Source organism: Acomys russatus, chromosome 15, assembly GCF_903995435.1.
Source record: "Acomys russatus chromosome 15, mAcoRus1.1, whole genome shotgun sequence".
Classification (NCBI taxonomy): domain Eukaryota; kingdom Metazoa; phylum Chordata; class Mammalia; order Rodentia; family Muridae; genus Acomys; species Acomys russatus.
In genome coordinates this window covers 49338897-49363879 of record NC_067151.1, presented here as the reverse complement: position 1 = coordinate 49363879, position 24983 = coordinate 49338897, and the positions used below count along the sequence as shown (strand labels likewise).

General features: G+C 39.1%; 1 protein-coding gene across 1 annotated transcript in view; it reads left to right on the top strand.

Moving 5' to 3' along the window:
• The window catches only part of Wdr49 (WD repeat domain 49), a 170123-nt gene that overhangs the window by 125036 nt on the left and 20104 nt on the right, over positions 1-24983 (top strand). Inside the window, exons 15-16 of the mRNA XM_051157307.1 lie at positions 205-402; positions 2602-2777. Of these exons, the coding sequence (XP_051013264.1) occupies positions 205-402; positions 2602-2777 (374 nt within the window). The remainder of the gene's footprint in view (positions 1-204; positions 403-2601; positions 2778-24983) is intronic.

The following is a 24983-nucleotide window of genomic DNA, read 5'->3' as shown; positions in this document are numbered from 1 at the left end:
GGCTATTTCAGTGACTTTTTTCAACATTTATATCTTTTTTCTAACCTTTATCATCATGAGCTCTCTCTTGATTGCTGATCATAGTTCATCATTTCTAAGTGCACCTTTCTCCTCATGTCCACATAAGGCTTTAAAAATAGTGGTGTCATTATAATTCATTTAATATTTGGATTTTTTAATGTTTGGATATTTCTTTTCTTTCAGGAGTATTGTACTAATTCCACTGAGAACAGAATCACTCAGACTCCAACTTTGCTCAGATCACTCCGTCCTCATGAGGACCGGATAACTTCCTTGGAGATGTGTGAGTCAGGTGGTCATTTGCTGATCATTTCTTCCTCTGCAGACTGCAGGGTCTGTGTGACTGGACTTTCCAATGCTCCTGCCTTGATCTTTGGTCAGGTATGCACCATCTTTCTTTGTCATTCTAGAATTTATTTGACATTTAGTATGAATCTGTGCTTATTTCCCTGCTCTCTGAAGTTTACTACTTATGAGTGAACTGATGGGTACTTCTGAAGCTATAACTCTGTACTACTTTCCCTTAAAACCGCTAACTGCAACAATCTCTCTGAAAGCACAGGAGACTTGAAAAGATCATGGCTCTTGATGGCTCAACATATTTATGATAGGATTATTTTTTTGTAGAAAAATCCTGAGTCTTAACTTAACCCTAGCACTGCAACAGTTCACCAGCTGCAGCCTCTCTTTCCTCTTGCCTTCCAAATTTCTTCTGGATCTCACAGACCAACTCCCCTAGCCTTCCTCCACCTACTAGTCACTGTATCACACCCTCTAGTGTCAACAGGATTCACCTGCTTAACCACAGTCCACACCTGACAGAAAAGCAGGTAGGCTTTTTCCCTTGACCCAATCCTTCAGTGTAGCCCCTAACAAGGCAATAGAACATAAGCTGCAGCTTCTCTTCTCTCTTGCCTATACCTCTTGTGGATCCCGCAGACCATCCCCTCCTAACCTCCCTGTTTCTACTCTTCACTGAATCCCAGCCTCCAGCACCAGCAGATGCTCTCTGTGAAGACACCACCCAAGCATGCCAGCAAAACAAGCAAAACACAGCCGTCACACTGTCCAAAAGCCCAGCAAGGAGCAGAAAATAAGGAATAAACCACACACCCAACAAAGCCAGAGGCAAAAATTAGTACCTACACATGTAATCATCTCAAACCCAAATGCCAGTGTAAGAAGACAGTAACAGTGAGGACAGTATGCCTCTTCTGTAGCTCAGCTATTTTAACACAGCAGGCCCAGATAAAATAGTTGAAGCCCAAGAAAAAGTCCTTAAAACAACTGTATGGTGATAGTAGACATCCTTAAGGAGGAAATTAATAAATCTTTAAAGGAATCCAAGGAAACAAAAACAAAAGCAAATTTAAAGAAATACACTCCTTTAAAAAAAGTCAAGAAAATACAATGAATCAGTTGATGGAAATGAATAAAACTTCAAAAAAAAGTGGAAATGGAAGCAATAGTAGCAATAATAATACAAGTCCATATCAAGGATACACATTGCCTCAAATTAAAAGGTTGGAAAACCATATGCTAGGAGAATGGACCTAAAAAACAAGATGATGTAGCCCTTCTAATATCTAAAAAATAGGCATGAAACCAAAAGTGATGAAAAGATATGGGGAAGGATACTACATTTCCATCAAAGGAAAAATCCACCAAGATGACATTTCAATTCGTACCATCTATGTCCCAAACACAAAGGCAATCAAGTTTGTGAAAGAAAGCATGGTGAGAAAACCATGAAGTGAAAGCCAGTGGGCAGTTCCCCTCCATCGCTGCTACATCAGCTCCTGCCTCCAGGTTCTTGCCCTGTTTGAGTTTCTGTCGATAATGAACAGTGATGAACAATGATACGAAAGTATAAGCCAAATAAACACTTCCCTCCCCAACCTGCTTTTTGGTTGTGGTGTTTTGTCACAGCAATAGAAACTCTAACTAAGGCAGATTCTCTGAAAAAAAAAAACCAACTTATTTTGTAAATCTTAAGACAAGATAGACCCATTTCTATGCTAGTTAAATATCCATGGACTGTCTACTTCCCTTGTATATATGATACTCCACCGTGCATTTCTGTTTCATTGTATACTATAAAAACATCAATGTTGTGTGCAAGGATACAAAATATGTAAATGGCAGCCATTGCTATATAAATCACTGTAGCCAAAGCCCATGAAAACTACTTTATACATTTTTCTGGAAAAAATTAACAACTAGATTTGTTTCTGAGGCCTTCATTTAAAATTTGGGTACAAGCAAAATAGCAGAAAAATTAATTGTCCAATTTTTGACAAAAAGCTTCTTGTTATTTTTGTCTTCTTTTGCTTCAAGTAATGAATAACTTTTATGATTGATCATAATTTTGTTGGATAATTTTTATCTGTTTGTTATGATGTAGTTCATATTCTACCTTTACAAAAGTTATATATGTTTTATCTCCTTTACAAGACTGTAAGATAATAGCTGGTCTTGATCATTTTGTTTGTGACTATCCATGAGAGTTCACTTAATAATCTTGTATGTGGTAAATGCACATAAATGTTTGGTGAAAATAAAATAGATTTTTACTTTTAGGCAAGCCACTGGAATATTGAAAATTATTTTTCTCTTCCTAAAGAAGACACTAATGTAATAGAAAGTAAGAGTCAAAAGGATAACATGAAAGTAAATCCTTTATTTTCTAAAGAGAAGTCATGCTCAGACTCAACAGAACATTCTTTGCTTTCTGAGGAAAACAACTCAACACACATGTAAGTACTTTTAATCAATAACTAGATGTGGAGTCTACATAAGACGTGGAGAGTGTTGGTCCTAACTTCTTGTGGTGCTGTGTGGCTATCTGATGACAGCCTCAAACTTTCTTTTAAGGTTGGAAGATTATTATTGTATTGCTATGTTCTTAGAGCTATTTATGTATTTCACTTCTTGTTTCCACTAAATACTTAATTCTTTTCCTTCCTTCATATTTATGTTTTCTGTCCCTGTCCCTCTCTTTCTCCCCACCATCTTTCTATCTCAGCCAGAGGTGCCTTGACAAGGCCTTATCTTGCAACGCAGGTTGTTGTTGAACTGAATATCCTTCTGTCCCAGTTACTGGAGTACTAGGATTGCAGGCATTGATTTCTGATCTAAATAGACTAATCTTCATTTTTATAAACATTTTAAAATTTTAATTAAATTATAATTACATCATGTCCCCTTTCTCTTTCATCCCTTACTCCCTCTTTAATGCACAGCCTCTTTTTAAAATTCTTGTTACACTTCTATTTGTATTCTATTCTCAAGCTAATTATTATTATTATTATTATTAAGCAACAGTCTGCTTATATCTATCTATCTATCTATCTTATATCTATGCATCTGCTATCTACATATCAATCTGAACATCTAAAATATAGATATACTGTTATCTATCATGTAGATTTTTATTGATTGATCTTTCTATAATCTATCAATCATCTCTTTATTGTTAATCTTTTTATCTGTCATTTATCTACCTGTCATTCATCACTCACTATCATTTCAGAATGTTTGTCAGATTTCGCTCCTCTCTTTGGTAAAACACACAGGAATTTGAACAAAATAAGTTGCAATAGCTTAACTTTAATTATTTATCACTCTCCTTACATTTCTACCCTTTCTCTGTTGATAAGAATTATCATTTCTCAGCAAAACTCTGATTTTATTGTCTAATTACTCCTGAATGCAGGGAAATTTCAATAGTTATTTAGCTTTATTTCCTGTATTCTCAACTTACGCTCTCAGAATTATACTTTCCATTGTAAAGTATCATATTTGAAAAATGATTCTATTCTTTCTCTGTAAAATTGGAATTTTTTACCATATGCATGTACATGTATATTTGGTTTATAAAATTTTAAGGAAATTATCAAAAATTCCCCCATACCCCTCAGCCTATCCCACAACATGTCTTGTAGTTGTACTGGCCGACTGTTATAGGTGATGGACAAACATTGATATTGTGCTGTTTGTTAAACTTCATAGTGTAAGACTCACATGGTAAGCGGCACAATTTCTGTGGGTTTTCATTCTGCACCCTTAAATGAAAAATCTTCAGCTTAAAGCATATAATCCACATTGTTTTGAGCTCTGGTTATTACATTTCTGTGTTCTGTGCCCTGTTCACAGTATCGCCAGATCTGGGGATGCCATCTTTCTGGAATTAAAAAAGCTTCTCTAGGTGGTTGAGGTCATCGAAACTCTCATCTTTTGTTTCTTCTTTCAGACTTAATTCTTAAATATCTTTATATTCTTTCTCTCATACACTCATCCACTACCCCTATGCTTAAGTTCAGATAACCCCAGGTATTGTCCTCTCTCCTTAGCATTGCCTCTTCCATAATGACATGTAGTTAAGAGTCTTTTTGTGACTCACTTATATCTAAACACTAGCCCAAGGGGCATGCCCCATGAAAGTCTTTACTTACCAGGAAAGTGGGTCAGATGTGAGGACATTCTATTGGGACTTTATATGAGAGAAGCATGGGAGAATGGGAAAATAGGAGGATCCAGAAGGTCCTGGAACGTACAAGAAGAACATTATGATGGGCAGATCTGGGCCCAGGGGTCCTGCTCAAACTATGGCACCAGCCAAGGACAATACCGGCAGTAAACTTCGAACCCCTACTCAGATCTAGCCTATGGACAGGACATTCTCCACCATTGAGTGGAGAGTGGGGACTGACTTTCACATGAACTCTGGTGCCCCATTTTTGATGAGGAGGCCTGGTGGCACTTGGAGGAAGGATAGCAGGCTACCAAGAAGAGACTTGAAACTCTATGAACATATACAGGGGAAGGAGGTCCCCTCAGTCACAGACATAGGGGAAGGAGTAGGGGGAAAGCAGGAGAGAGGGAGAAATGGGAGGATACAAGGGATGGGCTAACAATTTAGATGTTTATATGAATAAATTAATAAAATTTTTTAAAAGAGTTGTGTTGTGATTCACTCTTACAGGCTAGCTTCATTCACTAAGTGATACTTATTTGAAATTCCTCAAATTTCATTGAAGTCTTGAGAGTTCATTTCTCTTTACTCCTAAGTAATATGGATGAATCATTTACCATCAAATCATGTCTTGATTTTTTTCACAATTTGACAATTAAGTAGAATACTATTATAAATAATAACCCCTCAGGGCATGTCCCACGAAAGCCTTCACTTACCAAGAAACTGGGACAAAAGGGAGGATATCCTATTGGGACTCTAGATGAGAGAAGCATGGGAGAATGGCAAAGTAGAAGGATCCAGAGGGTCCTAGACCTACAAGTAGAACATTATGATGGGCAGATCTGGGCCCAGGGGTCCCGCTCAAACTAAGGCACCAGCCAAGGACAATACAGGTGGTAAACTTTAAAACCCTACCCAGATCTAGCCAACGGTCAGAACATTCTCCACAGTTGAGTGGAGAGTGGGATGTGACTTTCTCACATACTCTGGTGCCTCACATTTGACCATGTCCCCTGGAGGGGGAGACCTGGTGGCACTCAGAGGAAGGACAGCAGGTTACCAAGAAGAGACTTGATACCCTATGAGCATATACAGGGGGAGGTAATCCCCCTCAGGCACAGTCATAGGGGAGGGGAATAAGGGGAAAATGGGAGGGAGGGAAGAATGGGAGGATACAAGGGATGGGATAACCATTGAGATGTAATAAGAATAAATTAATAAAAAAATAATAACCCCATTCTATTTGCATGAGTATATTTCTTATCTTTAGTCTATTATGTTGATTTAGCTGTCTGTGGTTTTCATCAACATAAATCCTGCCTTGGTTACCGCAATTGTGTAGTAAGCCTTGAAGAAAGGTAGAGTTTGTGCATAGTACATACTTTTTTAGTTTCTTCACATTCTTTTGGCTGTCCTGGGTCTTATACCTTTTCATAAAAATTTCAGTTAGTTCATTGACATTCATAAAATGAATTTCTAGAATTTTGATTACAGTTGTTACTGAACATATAAGTCAGCTTGGGGCAAACCAGTGGCATTCTCTCTACCCATGGCTATCAGTTATATGACATCAGTCCCCGAGGAGACACAACACATACATATCCACTGGCTCCTAGAGAGTGAACACACGTACATTAACTTAATGATTGAACCAAAATATAACCTGGTGAACTAATGAGTCTTTATTGGGATTACTAATGGAAACCTGGGTGAGAGCTAACATAGAGAAGAATTGTTGACTCAAAAAAGTAGCTGTATATTAAAAAAAAAAGTCCATGCCAGAAAAAATGAAAGTTGCAACCAGGCAGCTGGCTAGGTGGAAGAAACATTTCTGTTCTGCTTGACTGCTTGGCTGCTCACATGGCAGCTACTTAACTGCAATTATAAAGGCTGGAGGAAATCCCACTCAGGAACAGTCATAGGGGAGGGGAATAAGGGGAAAATGGGAGGGAGGGAAGAATGGGAAGATACAAGGGATGGGATAACCATTGAGATGTAACAAGAATAAATTAATAAAAATTTTAAAAAAGAATAAAAAAGGAAAAACATTGATATAATAATCAAAAAATAAATAAATAAAGGCTGGTTTCTAGAATCATGTGAATTTACTTTCTAGGACATGAACTTTTGTTTCTCCGGAGTCTCTTGAGCCCAGACCCTTCCCAGTGGAGGGAATATTTCAATTTAGAGGAAACTGCTATACTTTTATATTTCTATTTGTATAGGTCTTTTTGAAAATTTTCTTTCCTACTAGGCAGTGGTGCTGCATACCTTTAATCAAAGCCCTCTGGAGGCAGAGGCAGGCAGATTTTTGAGTTCAAGGCCAGTCTAGAAACAGAGCAAGTTCCAGGATGGTCAGGCCTACACAGAGAAACCCTGTCTCTAAAAACAAAAACAACCCCAAATAATTTCTTTCCTTAGAGTTTCATAGTTTCCTTAATACAGGTATCTTCTTGTGTATTTTGTTGTATTAAACTTAAATATTTCAACAGTTCTGCTGATATAAATAGTGTGCTTCAAAAAATAGTGTGCTTCAAATTCCAATTATTTGTTGATAATACATAACTTGATTTTTGATAAGGACGTACAGGATAACATATAAAGAGGTTATAAGGTCAAAAAATCTTGCTATAGAGGATCCAAGATGGCGGCGAGCAGTGTGGACCGCGTTTGGAGGCTCCAGTGAACAATTCAGGGAATTGCACAGATTTCTGAGCCAGGAACACCGAGGTCCGAACATCACGGCAGCGGGAGTGCTCCACGGTTCGGAGGGACCAGGGTGCGGAGGACCTGCGTGCCCCTGCACACGGGAAGAGCGTGGTTTTTCTCTGATCGGAGCGGCAGCGGTAGAGGCGGCAGCACCAGCGGCACCAGCAGCGGCGGCTGAGGTTTGCAGCTCATAGCCTTCCGGTGGAGGCGATTGGTGTGGTGGCTGGTGGGAATTGCTGCGGGAGAGGGGACTCGGGGCAGGATTTGGGTCGCGTGGAGCCTTTGGACCCAGATTGGACTCGGCGGACAGTTCGGCCCCAGAGTCCCGGGTATTGGCCCGGCCCAGCAAACAATTCTGCCTGAGGCACTAACTCAGCGTGGCCATAGCTCCCCTGCTGTGGCGCAGGCTTAGTTGAGCACGCTGCTCCACACTAGGCACCACCTCAGCTCAGCGGCAGCTCCCCTGCCGTGACACAGTCCGGGCGGAGCACTTGGTTTCACCACAGGCACTAACTCAGAGCAGCCGCAGTTCTCCTGCTGTGGCGCAGGCTTGGTGACGTGCTCGGTTCCATCCTAGGCACCACCTCAGCTCAGCGGCAGCTCCCCTGCGGGGACACAGTCCGGGCGGAGCACTTGGTTTCACCACAGGCGCTAACTCGGAGCAGCCGCAGTTCTCCTGCTGTGGCGCAGGCTTGGTGACGTGCTCGGTTCCATCCTAGGCACCACCTCAGCTCAGCGGCAGCTCCCCTGCGGTGACACAGTCTGGGCGGAGCACTTGGGTTCACCACAGGCGCTAACTCAGAGCAGCCGCAGTTCTCCTGCTGTGGCGCAGGCTTGGTGACGTGCTCGGTTCCATCCTAGGCACCACCTCAGCTCAGCGGCAGCTCCCCTGCGGGGACACAGTCCGGGCGGAGCACTTGTTCCACCACTGGCGCTAACTCAGAGCAGCCGCAGTTCTCCTGCTGTGGCGCAGGCTTGGTGACGTGCTCGGTTCCATCCTAGGCACCACCTCAGCTCAGCGGCAGCTCCCCTGCGGGGACACAGTCTGGGCGAAGCACTTGTCCCACCACTGGCGCTAACTCAGAGCAGCCGCAGTTCTCCTGCTGTGGCGCAGGCTTGGTGACGTGCTCGGTTCCATCCTAGGCACCACCTCAGCTCAGAGGCAGCTCCCCTGCGGGGACACAGTCCGGGTGGAGCACTTGTTCCACCACTGGCGCTAACTCAGAGCAGCCGCAGTTCTCCTGCTGTGGCACAGGCTGGACAGAGCTCTCGGTTCCACCAGCTCTAAGACTCTGGTTGGACACAGTGTACAGTTTGAATCCAGAATTCCTGGCTGAGATTGGTGGTCAGTTCGGGCCCTGAGTCAATAACTGACCACAGCACGCACTTTGGGCCAAAAGGCCCTAGTGGAGCTTGGTGCGTAGTCCCAGCCCAAAAATTCTGGCTGGGCCCTGTGTGCATTTTGGGCCCAAAATCCCTAGCTGAGCTTGGCAGACGGTTCTGGCCCTGAGAATCTAGCTGAGTTCTGCCCGTGGTTCGGTCCCAGTGCTCCTGGCTGGACTTGGCAGGGAACACAGAAGGCTGTGGATACCTTGGCCTGACCCAACGCTCATTCAGAGACCCAGAACAATTGCAGGATCCACAGCAGAGAGGGACTGAGGATCACTGGCTGTGAGAGACCAGAACAACAGGGCTAACCTCCTAACATCCACACCAGTGAAGCTTTGAGCTCGCAGCCTAGGGAAATCGTAAGAAAACAAGTGACTCTATCATCAGACACCCTCCATTCAACTCTGGAAGCTACCCAACAAAAACAAAGACGGCAAGATGTCTAAAGGACAACGAAAAAGCATACGCAAAAAACCCCAAAACAACATGGCGTCTCCAGTTTCCAGCTATCCCAAAGAAAACCACCCAGAGAACTCAAATACAACGGAAATACAAGAAAATGACCTCAAATCCTTAGTAATGAGGATGATAATGGAGGAAACAAATAAAATTCGTAATCAAATGCAGGAAGACGCAGACAAACAGGTGAGAGACATAAAAGAAGCACATAGAGTGGAACTGGAAAAATTGCAGGAAAATGCAAACAACCAGATGAAAGAAATAACTAAAACGGTTCAAGCTCTGAAGACCTATAAAGAGGCAATGGAAGAAACTCAGGAATATACAAAAAATCAGATGAAAGAAATCAAAAAATCAGTTCAAGATCTGAAAATGAAAATGGATTCAATGATAAACACACAGACAGAAGAAAAACGAGAACGTGAGACCTCAGAGAAGAAGGCGAGCAACACAGAGGTGAGCTTTTCTAACAGAATCCAAGAGATGGAAGAACGAATCTCAGGGCTAGAAGATACAATCACAGATATTGAATCAACCATTAAAGAAAATGCCAAATCTGGAAAACTCCTGACACAAAACATCCAAGAAATTAAGGACACCATGAAAAGAAGAAATTTGCGGATAATAGGCATTGAAGAAAGAGAAGACATCAGACTCCAGGGCCCAGAAACTATTCTCAACAAAATCATAGAAGAAAATTTCCCCAATCTAAAGAAAGAGATGCCTATAAACATACAAGAGGCCTACAGAACACCAAATAGAATTGACCAGAAAAGAAAAACTGCCCGCCACATAATAATCAAAACACAAAACATGCAGAACAAAGAAAAAATATTAAAAGCTGCAAGGGAAAAGGGCCAAATAACATTTAATGGTAAACCTATCAGAATTACACCTGACTTCTCAGCAGAGACCATAAAAGCCAGAAGGGCCTGGACAGAGATCCTGCAAACCCTAAGAGAACACAGATGCCAGGCCAGACTACTTTACCCAGCAAAATTATCAATAACCATTGATGGAGAAAACAAAATATTCCATGACAAAAACAAATTCAAACAGTACCTATCCACAAACCCAGCTTTACAGAAGGTACTAGAAGGAAAACTCCATCCCAAAGGGTCAAGCTACAACCAAAACTACCCAGGAAATAGATAACTATCCCATGGCAAAAACACAACTACACAAACGCTCGACTGGAAACAACATCAAAATTAAGACTCTTAACAGTCACTGGTCATTAATATCTCTCAACATCAATGGCCTCAATTCTCCAATAAAAAGACACAGACTAACCGAATGGGTACATAAACAAGACCCAACATTCTTCTGCATCCAAGAAACACATCTCACCCATAATGAAAGGCATTACCTCAGGGTAAAAGGTTGGAAAAAAATATTCCAAGCAAATGGTCACAAGAAGCAAGCAGGTGTAGCCATTTTAGTATCGAACAAAATAGACTTTCAACCAAAATTAATCAAAAGGGATGAGGAAGGACACTTCATACTCATCAAAGGTAAAGTCAACCAAGATGACATCACAATTCTGAACATCTATGCTCCCAATACAAGGGCACCCACATATGTAAAAGATCTCCTAAAAAAGCTTAAACCACACATCGATCCCCACACAATAATAGTGGGAGACTTCAACACCCCACTCTCACTGAAGGATAAGTCATTGAAACAGAAACTAAGCCGAGAAATAACATCATTAACCAATGCCATGGGTCAAATGGATCTAACAGATATCTATAGAACCTTTCACCCAAACAAGAAAGAATACACCTTCTTCTCTGCACCCCATGGAACCTTCTCCAAAATTGATCACATCGTAGGTCACAAAGCAAGCCTCAACAGATACAAGAGGATTGAAATAATACCTTGTATCCTATCAGATCACCATGCTCTTAGGCTGCAATTCAACAACAACAGAAATAACAAAAAGCCTACACGTTTGTGGAAACTAAACAACTCTCTGCTAAATGACACCTGGGTCAGGGAAGAAATAAAGAAAGAAATCAAGGAGTTTCTGAAATTCAATGAAAATGAAGAAACAACATACCCAAATTTGTGGGATACATTGAAAGCAGTGCTAAGAGGAAAATTCATAGCACTAAGTGCCTTTAAAAAGAAATTGGAAACATCGCACATAAGCATCTTAACAACACAACTGGAAGCCCTAGAAAAAAAAGAAGCAGAAACACCCAAGAGGAGTAGACGCCTGGAAATTATCAAACTCAGGGCTGAAATTAACAAATTAGAAACTAAGAAAACAGTCCAAAGAATCAACAAAACCAAAAGCTGGTTCTTTGAGAAAATCAACAAGATAGACAGACCATTAGCCAAACTAACTAAAAGGCAGAGAGACAGTATTGAAATGAACAAAATCAGAAATGAAAAGGGAGACATAACAACAGACACTGATGAAATTCAAAGAATCATAAGATCCTACTTTGAAGGCATATACGCCACAAAATTTGAAAATCTAAGGGAAATGGACGATTTTCTTGATCAAGTTCACTTGCCAAAGTTGAGTGAAGAACAGATAAACAAGTTAAATAGTCCCATTTCCCCGACAGAAATAGAAGCAATCATCGATGGTCTCCCAACCAAAAAAAGCCCAGGGCCAGATGGTTTCAGTGCAGAATTCTACCAGACCTTTAAGGGCGAGCTAATACCGATACTCTTCAAGCTACTCCAAAAGATAGAAATGGATGGAAAATTACCAAATTCATTCTATGAGGCCATAGTCTCATTGATACCTAAACCTCACAAAGACTCAACAAAGAAAGAGAATTTCAGACCAATTTCTCTTATGAACATAGATGCAAAAATACTAAATAAAATACTTGCAAAACGAATACAGGAGCACATCAAAGATATCATTCATCATGACCAAGTAGGCTTCATTCCAGGCATGCAGGGATGGTTTAATATACGGAAATCCATCAATGTAATCCATCATATAAACAAACTGAAAATAAAAAACCACATGATTATCTCCTTGGATGCAGAGAAAGCATTTGATAAAATTCAACACCCATTCATGTTTAAAGTTTTAGAGAGATCGGGGATACAAGGCACTTTCCTCAACATAATAAAGGCTATATACAGCAAGCCAATAGCCAAAATCAAAGTAAATGGTGAGATACTCAAGGAAATTCCTCTCAAATCGGGAACAAGGCAAGGCTGCCCACTCTCTCCATATCTCTTCAATATAGTACTCGAAGTTCTAGCCAGAGCAATAAGACAACAAAAGGAGATCAAGGGGATCCAAATGGGAAAGGAGGAAGTCAAATTATCCCTCTTTGCAGATGATATGATAGTGTACATAAGTGACCCTCAAAACTCCACCAGAGAACTCCTAAAGCTGATAAACACCTTCAGCAAATTGTCTGGATACAAAATTAACTCAAAAAAGTCTGTAGCCTTCCTATACACAAATGACAAGCTTGCAGAGGAAGAAATTAGGAAAACCACACCCTTCACATTAGCCACAAGCAATATAAAATATCTAGGAGTTACCCTAACTAAGCAAGTGAAGGACTTGTATGAAAAAAATTTCAAAACTCTGAAGAAAGAGATTGAAGATGACCTGAGAAGATGGCGTGATCTTCCTTGCTCATGGATCGGGAGAATTAACATAGTAAAAATGGCCATCCTACCAAAAGCAATCTACAGATTCAATGCAATCCCTATCAAAATAACTACACAATTTTTTAAAGACATTGAAAGTTCAATTCTGAACTTCATATGGAAAAACAAAAAACCCAGAATAGCTAAAACAATCTTGTACAATAAAAGATGCTCCGGAGGAATCTCGATACCTGATCTCAAACTGTACTATAAAGCAATAGTACTTAAAACAGCATGGTACTGGCACAGCAACAGGCTGGTTGATCAGTGGAATCGAATCGAAGACCCAGATATGAATCCACACACATATGGTCACTTGATTTTTGACAAAGAAGCCAAATCCATTCAATGGAAAAAGGATAGCATCTTCAACAAATGGTGCTGGTCTAACTGGAGGTCTATGTGTAAAAAAATGAAACTGGACCCATATTTGTCACCTTGCACAAAACTCAAATCCAAGTGGATTAAAGACCTCAACATAAAACCAGAGACACTAACTCACTTAGAAGAAAAAGTGGGAAAGAGCCTGGAACATATTGGCACAGGAGACAACTTCCTGAACAGAACACCAACGGCCCAGGCCTTAATGTCAACCATTAATAAATGGGACCTCATGAGGCTGAGAAGCTTCTGTAAGGCAGGAGACACTGTCAAGAGAACAAAGCGACAGCCTACAGACTGGGAAAAAATCTTCACCAACCCTACATCTGACAAAGGTCTAATATCCAAAATATATAAAGAACTCAAGAAATTAAACACCACCAAACCGAATAACCCAATTGAGAAATGGGGCTTGGAACTAAACAGAGAATTCTCATCAGAGGAATATCAAATGGCTGAGAAACACTTAAAGAAATGCTCAACCTCCTTAGTCATCAGGGAAATGCAAATCAAAACAACTCTGAGATTCCATCTTACACCCATCAGAATGGCTAAGATCAAAAATTCAAGCGGCACCACATGCTGGCGAGGATGTGGGGAGAGAGGAACACTTCTTCATTGCTGGTGGGAATGCAAACTAGTACAGCCACTTTGGAAATCTATCTGGTGCTATCTCAGAAAAATGGGAATAGGGCTTCCTCAAGACCCAGCTATTCCACTCCTTGGAATATACCCAGAAGATGCTCCAGCACACAACAAGAAAATTTGCTCAACCATGTTCATAGCAGCCTTATTCATAATAGCCAGAACATGGAAACAGCCTAAGTGTCCCTCAGTAGAAGAGTGGATAAAGAAACTGTGGTACATATACACTATGGAATACTACTCAGCTATTAAAAACAAGGAATTCCCGAAATTTGTGGATAAATGGATTGAGCTAGAAATGATCATAATGAGTGAGTTAACCCAGAAGCAGAAAGAATCAAATGGTATATACTCACTTATATCTGCATACTAGCCCAAGGGGCATGTCCCACGAAAGCCTTCACTTACCAGGAAACTGGGACAGAGGGGAAGGCATCCTATTGGGACTCTAAATGAGAGACGCATGGGAGAACAGCAAAATAAAAGGATCCAGAGGGTCCTAGAAATCTACAAGTAGAACAATATGATAGGCAGATTTGGGCCCAGGGGTCCCGCTCAAACTAAGGCACCAGCCAAGGACAATACAGGAGGTAAACTTTAAACCCCTTCCCAGATCTAGCCAATGGTCAGAATATTCTCCACAGTTGAGTGGAGAGTGTGATACGACTTTCTCACATACTCTGGTGCCTCACATTTGACCATGTCCCCTGGAGGGGGAGACCTGGTGGCACTCAGAGGAAGGACAGCAAGTAGCCAAGAAGAGACTTGATACCCTATGAGAATATATAGGGGGACGTAATCCCCCTCAGGAACAGTCATAGGGGAGGGGAATAATGGGAAAATGGGGGGGGGGGGAGGAATGGGAGGATACAAGGGATGGGATAAACATTGAGATGTAACAAGAATAAATTAATAAAAAAAAAATATAAAAAAAAAAAATCTTGCTATAATAACTTATTATTTCACAAATTGTTTCTTGACTTTTCATTTCTCCATAGAGAATACTATTATTTTATGCTAAATTCTTATTATTTATTTTTCTTCAATCTGTAGCTATTTTTGTATTTTTCTTTTCTTTTTATATTAGCTACAACTCGTTCTAATTTGATGTTGAATGTTTGACAGATTGTAAAAATTGATTGCTAAACTGTGGACAAGCTTTGCACATTTGAATAAATACCCCTTGACTACCAATACTAACAATATTATGTTAAGGGTTTTGAAACAATGTTCACAAAAGATATTGGTCTGTAGTTTTTCTGTGTCTGGTTTTAGTATGAGAACTGTGCTGCTCCCTAGAATAAGTTACAAAATGTTCCTTTGCTCATATTTTCTGGAACAAAATTGGTATTACTTATGACTTGCCTGTTTCCTAGAATTTACTGGTAACACTGTCTGGAAGGTTATTACTGAGATTCAGTAAAGAACTATTACATGCTTATAAAAAGCCCTTCTGCCTTTACACATGTATAATTACAAAGCTTAATAAGGTAGACATTTGAACTTACTGCTTAAAGTATAAAATTCACTTACTACTTATTCAAAATATAGAAAGAAATACTGCTTAAGGCTGATAAGAAAATTGTTGTATAAATTTCCCAGCATGATTCAATTGATTAGTCCTTTATGTTGACCGTTAGGGTATTGCACAGCACAAATGATCTTTCCGGTTTCCCAGCTGCTCACTGATCTGTTTTCCAATTGTTGAAGTTAAGAAATGGAAAAGGTAAAGGAGAAGGAACATGATGGAGTCACAGTTTTTCGCACACAGGCAAAGTTTGAGCATTTAATCATGAGTACATTCCGCTGGGAGGATTCTTTAGTGTCCTCCCTAAGAGATCTGTTTTCAACTTTCAAATTGATGCACCTATTGGTTGTCTATTGAGATAATGCACACAATGTGTTTGGATTAGTACCTTACACAACTGTACTTGAGTTAACTCTTTTTTGACCCATAGGAAATCCATAATATAAGCTTACACTGCCACCTGCTCTACTGAGTTCCTTTTCCTGCTCAACTGGGGTGCTCCAACTCATAACATTTGCCTAAGATATAAACATCTATTTATATCTTAATGAGATTTCAGTTTACTCTTACCCTCTAATGTCATTTCAGGGTTTATACTTTCAGTGTTTTGACTGTCCAACACAACTTGAAACTCAAATAAAGGAATGGGAAAGATGATTCACTCTGTGGAAGTAGGGATGAGTGCACAGTGAATCTCCTCTGATAATACTAATTTTTTTTCCTGCTCCTTCCCCAGTGTGGTAGAGGATATAAACATTACAAGATCAGCTTTAAAGCTACCCCCCCCCTTGGTACAATGGGCCAGTACAAGGAATCTATCACAGTACTTTGGTACAAGAGGTGATAGACTTTTTAAAACTCCTATTTAATAATTTTACTTTTAGATGCTTTCTCCTGCTGACATAGAGACAAAAGAAAAACGTTCTCTTTTTAGCATTCTGTTATACTAAATTGAACTTTGCTATTTATTCTTCCATCTCTTTGGATTGTAGCTTTCCAGAATGTCAAGTAGCAATTTATTCTCAGGCAAAGGACATTTTCAATTTAGAAACAGAACATTGCCAATATGTGCAAGCATAGAATACAGAGAATGGAAAGACTTTACTTAGCGTAAGGTGCTCCCCTACCAAGTCAATTTGCAGATGAGTAAAATTAGTCAACTAAGGACAGCATGGAAAAATCATTATATATATATTCACTATAGCAGTCAGTGTAAATATTATATATTCAAGCCAACATGCTTGTTTTCCATTTATAAATAATTTTTATTTTCTTTTAGAAGAAACAGAGGGTGAGAGAGAGGGAGAGGGAGAGAGACAGAGACAAATAAATGCAAAGAAAGAAAGAAAGAAAGAAAAAGAAATAGGAGCTACAAAGAAAGAAAGACCATGAAGTAGAGATCAGACTGACATGGCTATGTTGGCAACATCTTGTCCTGGCTTTATTTTGAGTTTGATTAGATCCTCTTCAGCCTTCCACATCCTAATAAATTAATAATAATAATGATAAATAATAATAAAATAATGATAATAAAAAAAAGAAATCCAGTGACAGGTTAAAGGTTCAAAACACTGATTTTCAAAAAGTAGTAACCCAGTTTGTCATAAAGAATGGAACACTGGGATCGCAAAATGATTTGGCAGTCAAGAGCACTTGCCACCCAAGTGCTGAAAACTTGAGTTCAACCACTGATGGAAGGAAAGGATTGACTCCTGAAAGTTTCTTTCTTTCTTTCTTTTTTTTTTTTTGAAAGTTTCTTTTCTTTTTTTTAAAATTTTTTTTTATTAATTTAGTCTTGTTAAATCTCAATGGTTATCCCATCACTTGTATCCTCCCATTCTTCCCTCCCTCCCATTTTCCCATTATTCTCCTCCCCTATGACTGTTCCTGAGGGGGATTACCTCCCCCTGTATATGCTCATAGGGTATCAAGTCTCTTCTTGGTAACCTGCTGTCCTTCCTCTGAGTGCCACCAGGTCTCCCCCTCCAGGGGACATGGTCAAATGTGAGGCACCAGCGTACGTGAGAAAGTCATATCCCACTCTCTATTCAACTGTGGAGAATGTTCTGACCATTGGCTAGATCTGGGTAGGGGTTTAAAGTTTACCGCCTGTATTGTCCTTGGCTGGTGCCTTAGTTTGAGCGGGACCCCTACCTATCTCATCTTATTCCATGTCCACGTCACTCTCAGATACCTTGTTTTAAGAAAAGTAGTGCTGGTTTGTTTTAAATGTAGAGATTTTCCGGAAGACTGGAGTTTTGTTTTCTCTTGGCTGTTTTTCCCACACTGAGTTTGTGTCTGAAGGCCATGAACAATTTCCAGATAGGGAGACACAATTTTCTCTATTGTGTAGAGTACGTTTCAAGTGACAAAAATCACACTGGAACAACTGCTTGTGCTCTTTAAAAATTTCTTTATTCCAAATAGTAGTTTGTAATAACTTTAGGGTTGTTGTTATGAGGCAGTCCACAGTAATGTCACTAAGAGATTATGTAGTAATTGAAAGAAAATGGTTATGAATCTATCCTCATGATTGACTTGTTGGCTGTGTTTCTTAATTCCCCTGGGAATGTGGCCAGGACGGTGACAGTGAATGTATCAGTTGTATGTTGTCAGTTGAGCTTTTCACTCATTTCTGCAGATTTTACAAAACTTTTTTATCCTTGAGAAATATTTTCTCAATCACATGGCCATTTTCTTAATCAAATGAGTAAACATGAGGAGAGGACCAGGCTAGTTCCTGTCCTTGTACAAAAATGCAAAAGAAAAGCAAATGTATGTGAGAACACGAAGGGACTTGAGGAAGCTTTTTGTTTGATGCCTGGGTAATTGCAGATGTCGGTACATTTAGATGAGAGGAATACTATGAAAAAGATGGAGGGGGCCGCAAAAGGTATAGCTAAGGAGTAAGAAAGAAACCTGAAGAATAACTAAACTTTATTTTCATATAAATGGTCCAAGGTCTTTTCCTAGAAATAATAATTTGGTACCTATAATATTCTTGCTTATATATGAAGATCTGGTTTTCATAATGATAAAAATATTTCATAAAATTATGTGTGAGAAATAGATAGATATTAAAATGATCTTAAATGTAAACCTTGGGAAGATGAAGATGAATGGTGAACTTGAAGGACTTTAATTCTGGAAAAAAATAAAACAAAACATTTGTATTAGTCACTTTTCTACTGCTGAGATAAAGGACCATGACCAGGAACTCACAGAAAAAAGAGCTTTTTTTCTGGCTTATGGTCCCAGATGGATAAGATTTTCTCACCAAGCAGGCAGGCATGGCTGCTGAAACAGCTGAGAGCTCATATCTCCACCCACAGGCAGGAAACAGAGAACAAAATGAAGATGCAAGGAAGCTTATAAACCTCCAAGCCTACCCCAGTGACTCACTTCCACCAGTAGCTGCACACCTCCTAAGCCCACCCAAACACCCAACAGCATCACCAACTGTGTATCTAGTATTCAAAAGGCAAGGTATATGGAGCTAATCTCATGCAAATCACCACATTATTTGAAAATGAAAAACAGTGAAGGAACAAATGAAGGGCTATAATAGGAAACAAGAATCATTATGGACAGTTTTTTATTAAGTGATAGCAATATGTGGGGCTTGAGCTCTGTTTTAGTCAGGGTTTCTATTGCTGTGATGAAACACCATGAACAAAAGCAAGTTGAGGAGGAAAGGGTTTGTTAGATGTAGACTACCACATCATAGCTCATCACTGAAGAAAGTCAGGGCACGAACCCTGAGGCACGAGCTGGTGCAGAGGCCTTGGAGGAACACTGCTCACTGGCATATATTCCTATTAAATTATTTTAACTAGGGAATTATATGCAAAATGAAACAGTGAGAAAGTATAATTTCAGGATATATTTTCAGTGTAAAAGCAACACATTTTTTTTTTCACCAAGCAAAAATTTTAAAGTACAAGTAAGTAAAAAAGAAAAAGATGAAATACACCAAGCAAAATTGCTGCTAAGTTTTAGGCATTTGCTCAACAGACTTTGTTCCAGGCATACTTATAAAAATAAACACAAGTAAATGTTGTAAAAATGGGATAAACATTCCCAGCCCAAAGTGGTAAGCCAAGGTTTTCCAAAAATTGGAGGAAAAATTGGGATGTACCTTAAACCAACTACATGTTGTTCAATTATTGTGCAAAACGTTAAAAATAAAAATATTAAATGCCTTTAGGAATAGAATAAAGTACTTTAGGACTTTCTGTTTTTAATATGTCTACTTTTCCTATTGTCTATGTATTATTAGCATATGCAAATATTTTCAAAATTAGTAAAAGTGCAAATATGAAGGAAGGTTTAGTATATAATTTATTATTTTTTTAGCATATAATTTAAACACACACACACACACACAAATACACACACCACACACACAATAGAAGCTGGGTAGATGGAACCATGAATAAAGTGCTTACTGTGCAAGCGTAAAAACCTAAATTCACATTCTTAAAATATACATACAGGTGGACAGCAGAATTCCTGAAAGTACTCAGAGGGCAGCTTGCCTCCTGTAGGCAGCAGTGAACAGAAAAAGGGACTCTGTCTCAAACAGGGTCATCTTGCTAAAACTTGTTTAATCCCGTATGAGAAAAGTTTCCTTCTTGTTTCTGATCCAAGATTAGACACTATTATTATCATCAAATTCTCTCTCTCTCTCTCTCTCTCTCTCTCTCTCTCTCTCTCTCTCTCTCTCTCTCTCTCTCTCTCTCTCTCACACACACACACACACACACACGCACTTTCTGTGCGTGTGTGTGTGTGTGTGTGTGTGTGTGTGTTGGAGGTTAGAATGATATACTTTGATGCTAATTACTGCTTGCTGTCTCTGTGCTCCAAGATTTCTATGTAACCTTGCTTAAAAATTTATTCCTATTAGACCAATAAAAAGCTGACGCACCTGGGCAGGCAAATGGGATAGGAATGGCTAAGCTTTCCAGGTTTTGGGAGACAGAGAGAATCTTGGGAAGAGAGGAGGAGGAAGAGAGGAAAGAAGGAAGGCTAGCTCATGGCTTAGGTAGAGAAAGAAGCACATGGCCGGCATGAATGGAAGGTTTGGCCCAGATGATGATAATTAGCAAGTTTTTCAGGTTATGGAGGAGAGGTAGCTTGATAGAAATTACTAGAAGCAATGGCATGGGATTGGGGCAGGTATGGGATACCTGACCCCATATGGGAGGTAGTTTATGGAATAATATCTGTCTTGCCCCAAGTGAAAAACAAGGCTTTATTAAAATATAACAGGTGTCCATTTTATTGATAGCAGGTTATAAAATACTGCCATAATAATAATGATATGGCTAATAAAACATGATTGGGCAGTGCTTATAAATTAACTGCAACATATATGCATGTATTTCAGTTTTATTCACACGATGCTTTTCCCTAACTCTTCTCAGATCCACTCCCCATTCCCACTGTCCCTTTTAATTTCAAGCTCTATTTTCTTTTAACATTTTTAATAACCCATTGAGTTTAATTAGTGTTTCTTAGGTATACTCAAAAGCGTGTTTTCATGTCCTGGAACACAGCTGAGGGCCACATCCTTAAAGGAAACTGACTATCCCTTCCCCAGCACACATCAATGGTCCTCAGCTGGGAATGTGGGCTCCTGAGTCCCTCCCCAAGCCACACTGGAATGCTGATTGGCTTGATATCGCACAGAAGTCACCATTCCCGCATGTATTTGCTGTCCTATGTATATATGAACACGTGTATATGCACGCAGGCCTCAGTGTATGTCTGGAGATCAGAAAACAGCTTGCTGTCGTTGGTTCTCTCCTTCCACTATGTGGGTTCCAGTGATTGAATTTCAATCCTCAGACTGGTGACACGTACCTTCACACATTGAACTGTCTCTTTGGTCATCCCTTGATTTCTTTTTTTGTTTGTTAGTTTTTCTTTCTCTTTTCCTCCTCCTTCTCCCCTTTTTCTTTTACGTGTACATGTGCATGCATACATGCATGCATAGTGTGTGTGTGTGTGTGTGTGTGTGTGTGTGTGTGTGTGTGTGTATTTGTGGGAGAGGTTGGTTTTGAGATAGAATCTCACTGTTTAGTACTGGCTGGCCTTGGACCTAGTATATATCCCAGGCTTCCCTCATACTCACAGCTATCGTCCTGACTGCTGTCCATGTGCTGAGATTAAAGGTGTGTCCCCCCACACCCAAACACCCACCCCACACACATACACACACACCTATCCCCCATGGTACCTTCCTCATTGTTTTGAACTGGAGTTTTTGTTTGGGAATATGATCATTTTTCTATGAATATTAACTTCTAATAATGCAATAAGGAAGTTGAAAGAAATAAAAGAGGCATATTAGCCTGATCACAGTAACATCTTTAAGAAATACCATTCAGCCTCTCTTTGAAGAATCCCTGTAAGATGCATTCATGCAAAAAAAAAAAAAAAAGATGCATTCATGTAACATCTTACAGGCATGCACTGCTACATTAATCACTATTATGGATAAGACAAATCTATCTGTTCATATAGGACCCATTAATCAATGTTCATTACTATTCTACAGAAATAGTAAGCAATTTTATTACCTCTTTGACTATCTGTCACATTTCCCCTTTATCCATCATTTCAAAAGTAATTTATAGAGGGGATTAATTATAAGAAAACAGGATAAAGTCAGATGAAAAATAAAATTGAAATGTACATTAGTTTCACAGAAATTTTCATAATGCAAAAGCTACATTTCAATATTAGTGATTCTTGTACCCTTGTAATAATAGTGTTCTATGTGCTAAAATTATTATTAAGGAGTTGATATTTAAAATTGTATGTGCTATTATTACCTAATTATTTTGCCAATAGATGTCATATGAGAAGCTAAAATTAAAACTAAAGTCTTGAAGGACTCACAGTCAGATCTTGCAAATGTTTTCTGGTGATAATTATCCTATGCTCAGATATGAAATATGAAAATCTATTAATTTTTTAAATTTAGGTTTTCAAAACCCTAAAAGTGTAAGCTATTGTTTTGAGAGTGAAACATATTTCTTGATGTTTTGTCTGATGATTCTGATAGTTACCAAGGAACTAGAACTTGCTAGAGAGCGATGTTGGAGGTCCTTTCTTAGCACAAATTCATGTCATGTTGTTGAATAAAATAATAGTAACCCACATCTACTACATTAGTAAGTTAGTACATCCCAGGAACTGCTTAAATTCCTTTTTCACTTAACTCATTTATTCTCACTATACTCCCAGGAGACAGATTCTGTTTTCACTTCCATTTCACCTCTGGAGAAGTCAAGAAGAGAGAATCAAACAACAATGCAAAGGTTTCAAACAGGCATTCTAGTTGTAGGGTTAAAACATTTCTGTTATGCTATGCTGCTTGCCCAGCATGTAGCAGATTAATGATGAAGAATTACTTTCCAGATCACGTAGGATTTTGTGAAGTACTTGCTGTAGCAGAGCCCCTACTATTTTATGTTCTTCTCATGCCTAGTAGGAGGACTTTGGAATTCTTGCCACAATTACAATATTCCTTGTCTTCATCCAGAGCAGAGAGCAACTGATGTCCAGTCTGCTGGAGCCGTAGTACTCTGCCATGTAAACCAGTTTTGAAGAAAACAAAAGCATGAAATTTTATTAAACACTTTTATTGCACTCTTCTAATTTTTTTAAAAATTCTTCTCGCATATATACATGCCAGCCACAGTTTGCCTCCCCGTACTCCTTCCAGTCCCCCTACCCCCTGCCTGAACACACAAACCTCCTCTCTTCTCCAGATGCATTTCTCCTCTCACTCCTCCTCCATTTTCCTTCAGAAAAAAAAGCAGGCCATTGGTGGCTGTGCATGGCCATTCTTAGTTGTTCAAGAGATTTAACTGGTTCCTTCCTATGACAAAGGAGACTGTGATATGCTAACTAGTTATGAGACCCCCTCAGCAGGCTGGGGTCCTCCAAACTTCTTAGAGGGACAAGTGGCTTTCAGCCACCAGAGACGTCAACAACAGATCTCATTGCCCTTAGATGCCTGTGGCTGTGCACATGCTACACTGCTTCATTATATAATTGTGAATCTTCTCTTAGGAATATTTACCTCTTTCTAGGTCCTGGTAAATTTTCATGCTGACTACTCTTCTGAATGGTAGATATCTGTGGAAAGGCCATGGGATATATAGATGACTTTACAATCTAGCTTTACACTGAGATGATCTTTGTCTTAATCCTATTCTATAGGAGTCATTTAAGTAAGTCAATCAATACACTATCTAATTCCTGGAAGTTTTTGTTTTTTTGTTTTTGTTTTTTTTTTTTTTTACTTTCTGCCTACTTCTGTTTATCTCTGCATGAAACAATTTCTTGGTCATTTGTTTTACAAAAGATACTTAATTTAAACTATACTGAATGAAGCTGCAAAAAGCAAATGGTCCAATATAAGTATGAAGTCGTCACACTTTGGGAAGTCAAGGTCTGGTATTAACTATTCAGATATAGAACTTTCCTACTTCTCAACTTTTTGTACCCAATTTATGTCCATCATACTTTTCTAGTGAAGTTGTATTATTAATCCAATAGTTACAAAGCTGGCCTCTATGACAGCCTACCTTCCCTGTACTCACTACCAAATTATTATTGTAACAGATTTTCTTACAATCTTAAAATGCCAAGGCTAGCCTGAGAAGCCCAGAAGTGGCTAAATACTATGCTAGGTTCAAAAATATTAATTTTTTTATTACTTTCCGTGTGTGTGTGTGTGTGTGTGTGTGTGTGTGTGTGTGTGTGTGTATTTGTATCTGTGTGGGTTTGTGTTCATAAATGTGGATATCTGTGGAGGTCCAAGGGGTTGGATTCTTTTGGAGCTGGATTTACAAGCAGTTGATGTTAGTCATCCAACCTGTATGCTGGGGTCTAATTGGGGTCTCCTGCAAAAGTGGTATTTGCTCTTAACAGTGAGGCCTCTCTCCAGTCCTGATAATATTCTAATTTTGTAGGTAATAGTCTATTTTGATGGAATCTAATCCAGCATTACTGGGTAACAACTTCACATCTAATCAGTTTATTTTCAGAGAGCAAACTGTTAATCCTGAGATTCTCCAGAAAAACCTACTTCACCATTTTGGGCCAAATTTGTAGCAAAAATTATTAAATATTAAATAATGACTAAAAGATGGACTTTGGTCCATCTAATTGGAATGGCCTCAAGCCATTGCAACGGCTCATAATGACCAATCTATAGGCAACCGTACTTTCCCATAAAGCTTTGTTGTTTTTCGAGAACTATAATTACTATAATTCCTGGGAGTGACTTGGTTCTTGTCCAGGTGGGGCATATATGTTAATTTGCAGTATTACTCAAAGCTCTCTTAGAATATTTGTGATTCCAAATGGAACTTTCACAAATACATAAACACGCAGGAATAGAGTCTAATTTTTCTCTTCACTTCCCTTAAATTATTGGTGGTTTGGTAACTTTGTTCTAAAGAAAAATTAAATGACAAAGAGTACAACAAGCTTCTTCTTTTTTTTTTTTCTTCTCAAAAGTATGATATTTTACGGTTCACTCTTAATTTTTAAATTCTCATATATTTTTTAAAAATTTCATACAAATACATATTTGTGATTTTCTTTTTTTCCTTTTTTCTTTTTAAAAAATTTTTTATTAATTTATTCTTGTTACACCTCAATGTTTATCCCATCCCTTGTATTCTCCCATTCTTCCCTCCCTCCCATTTTCCC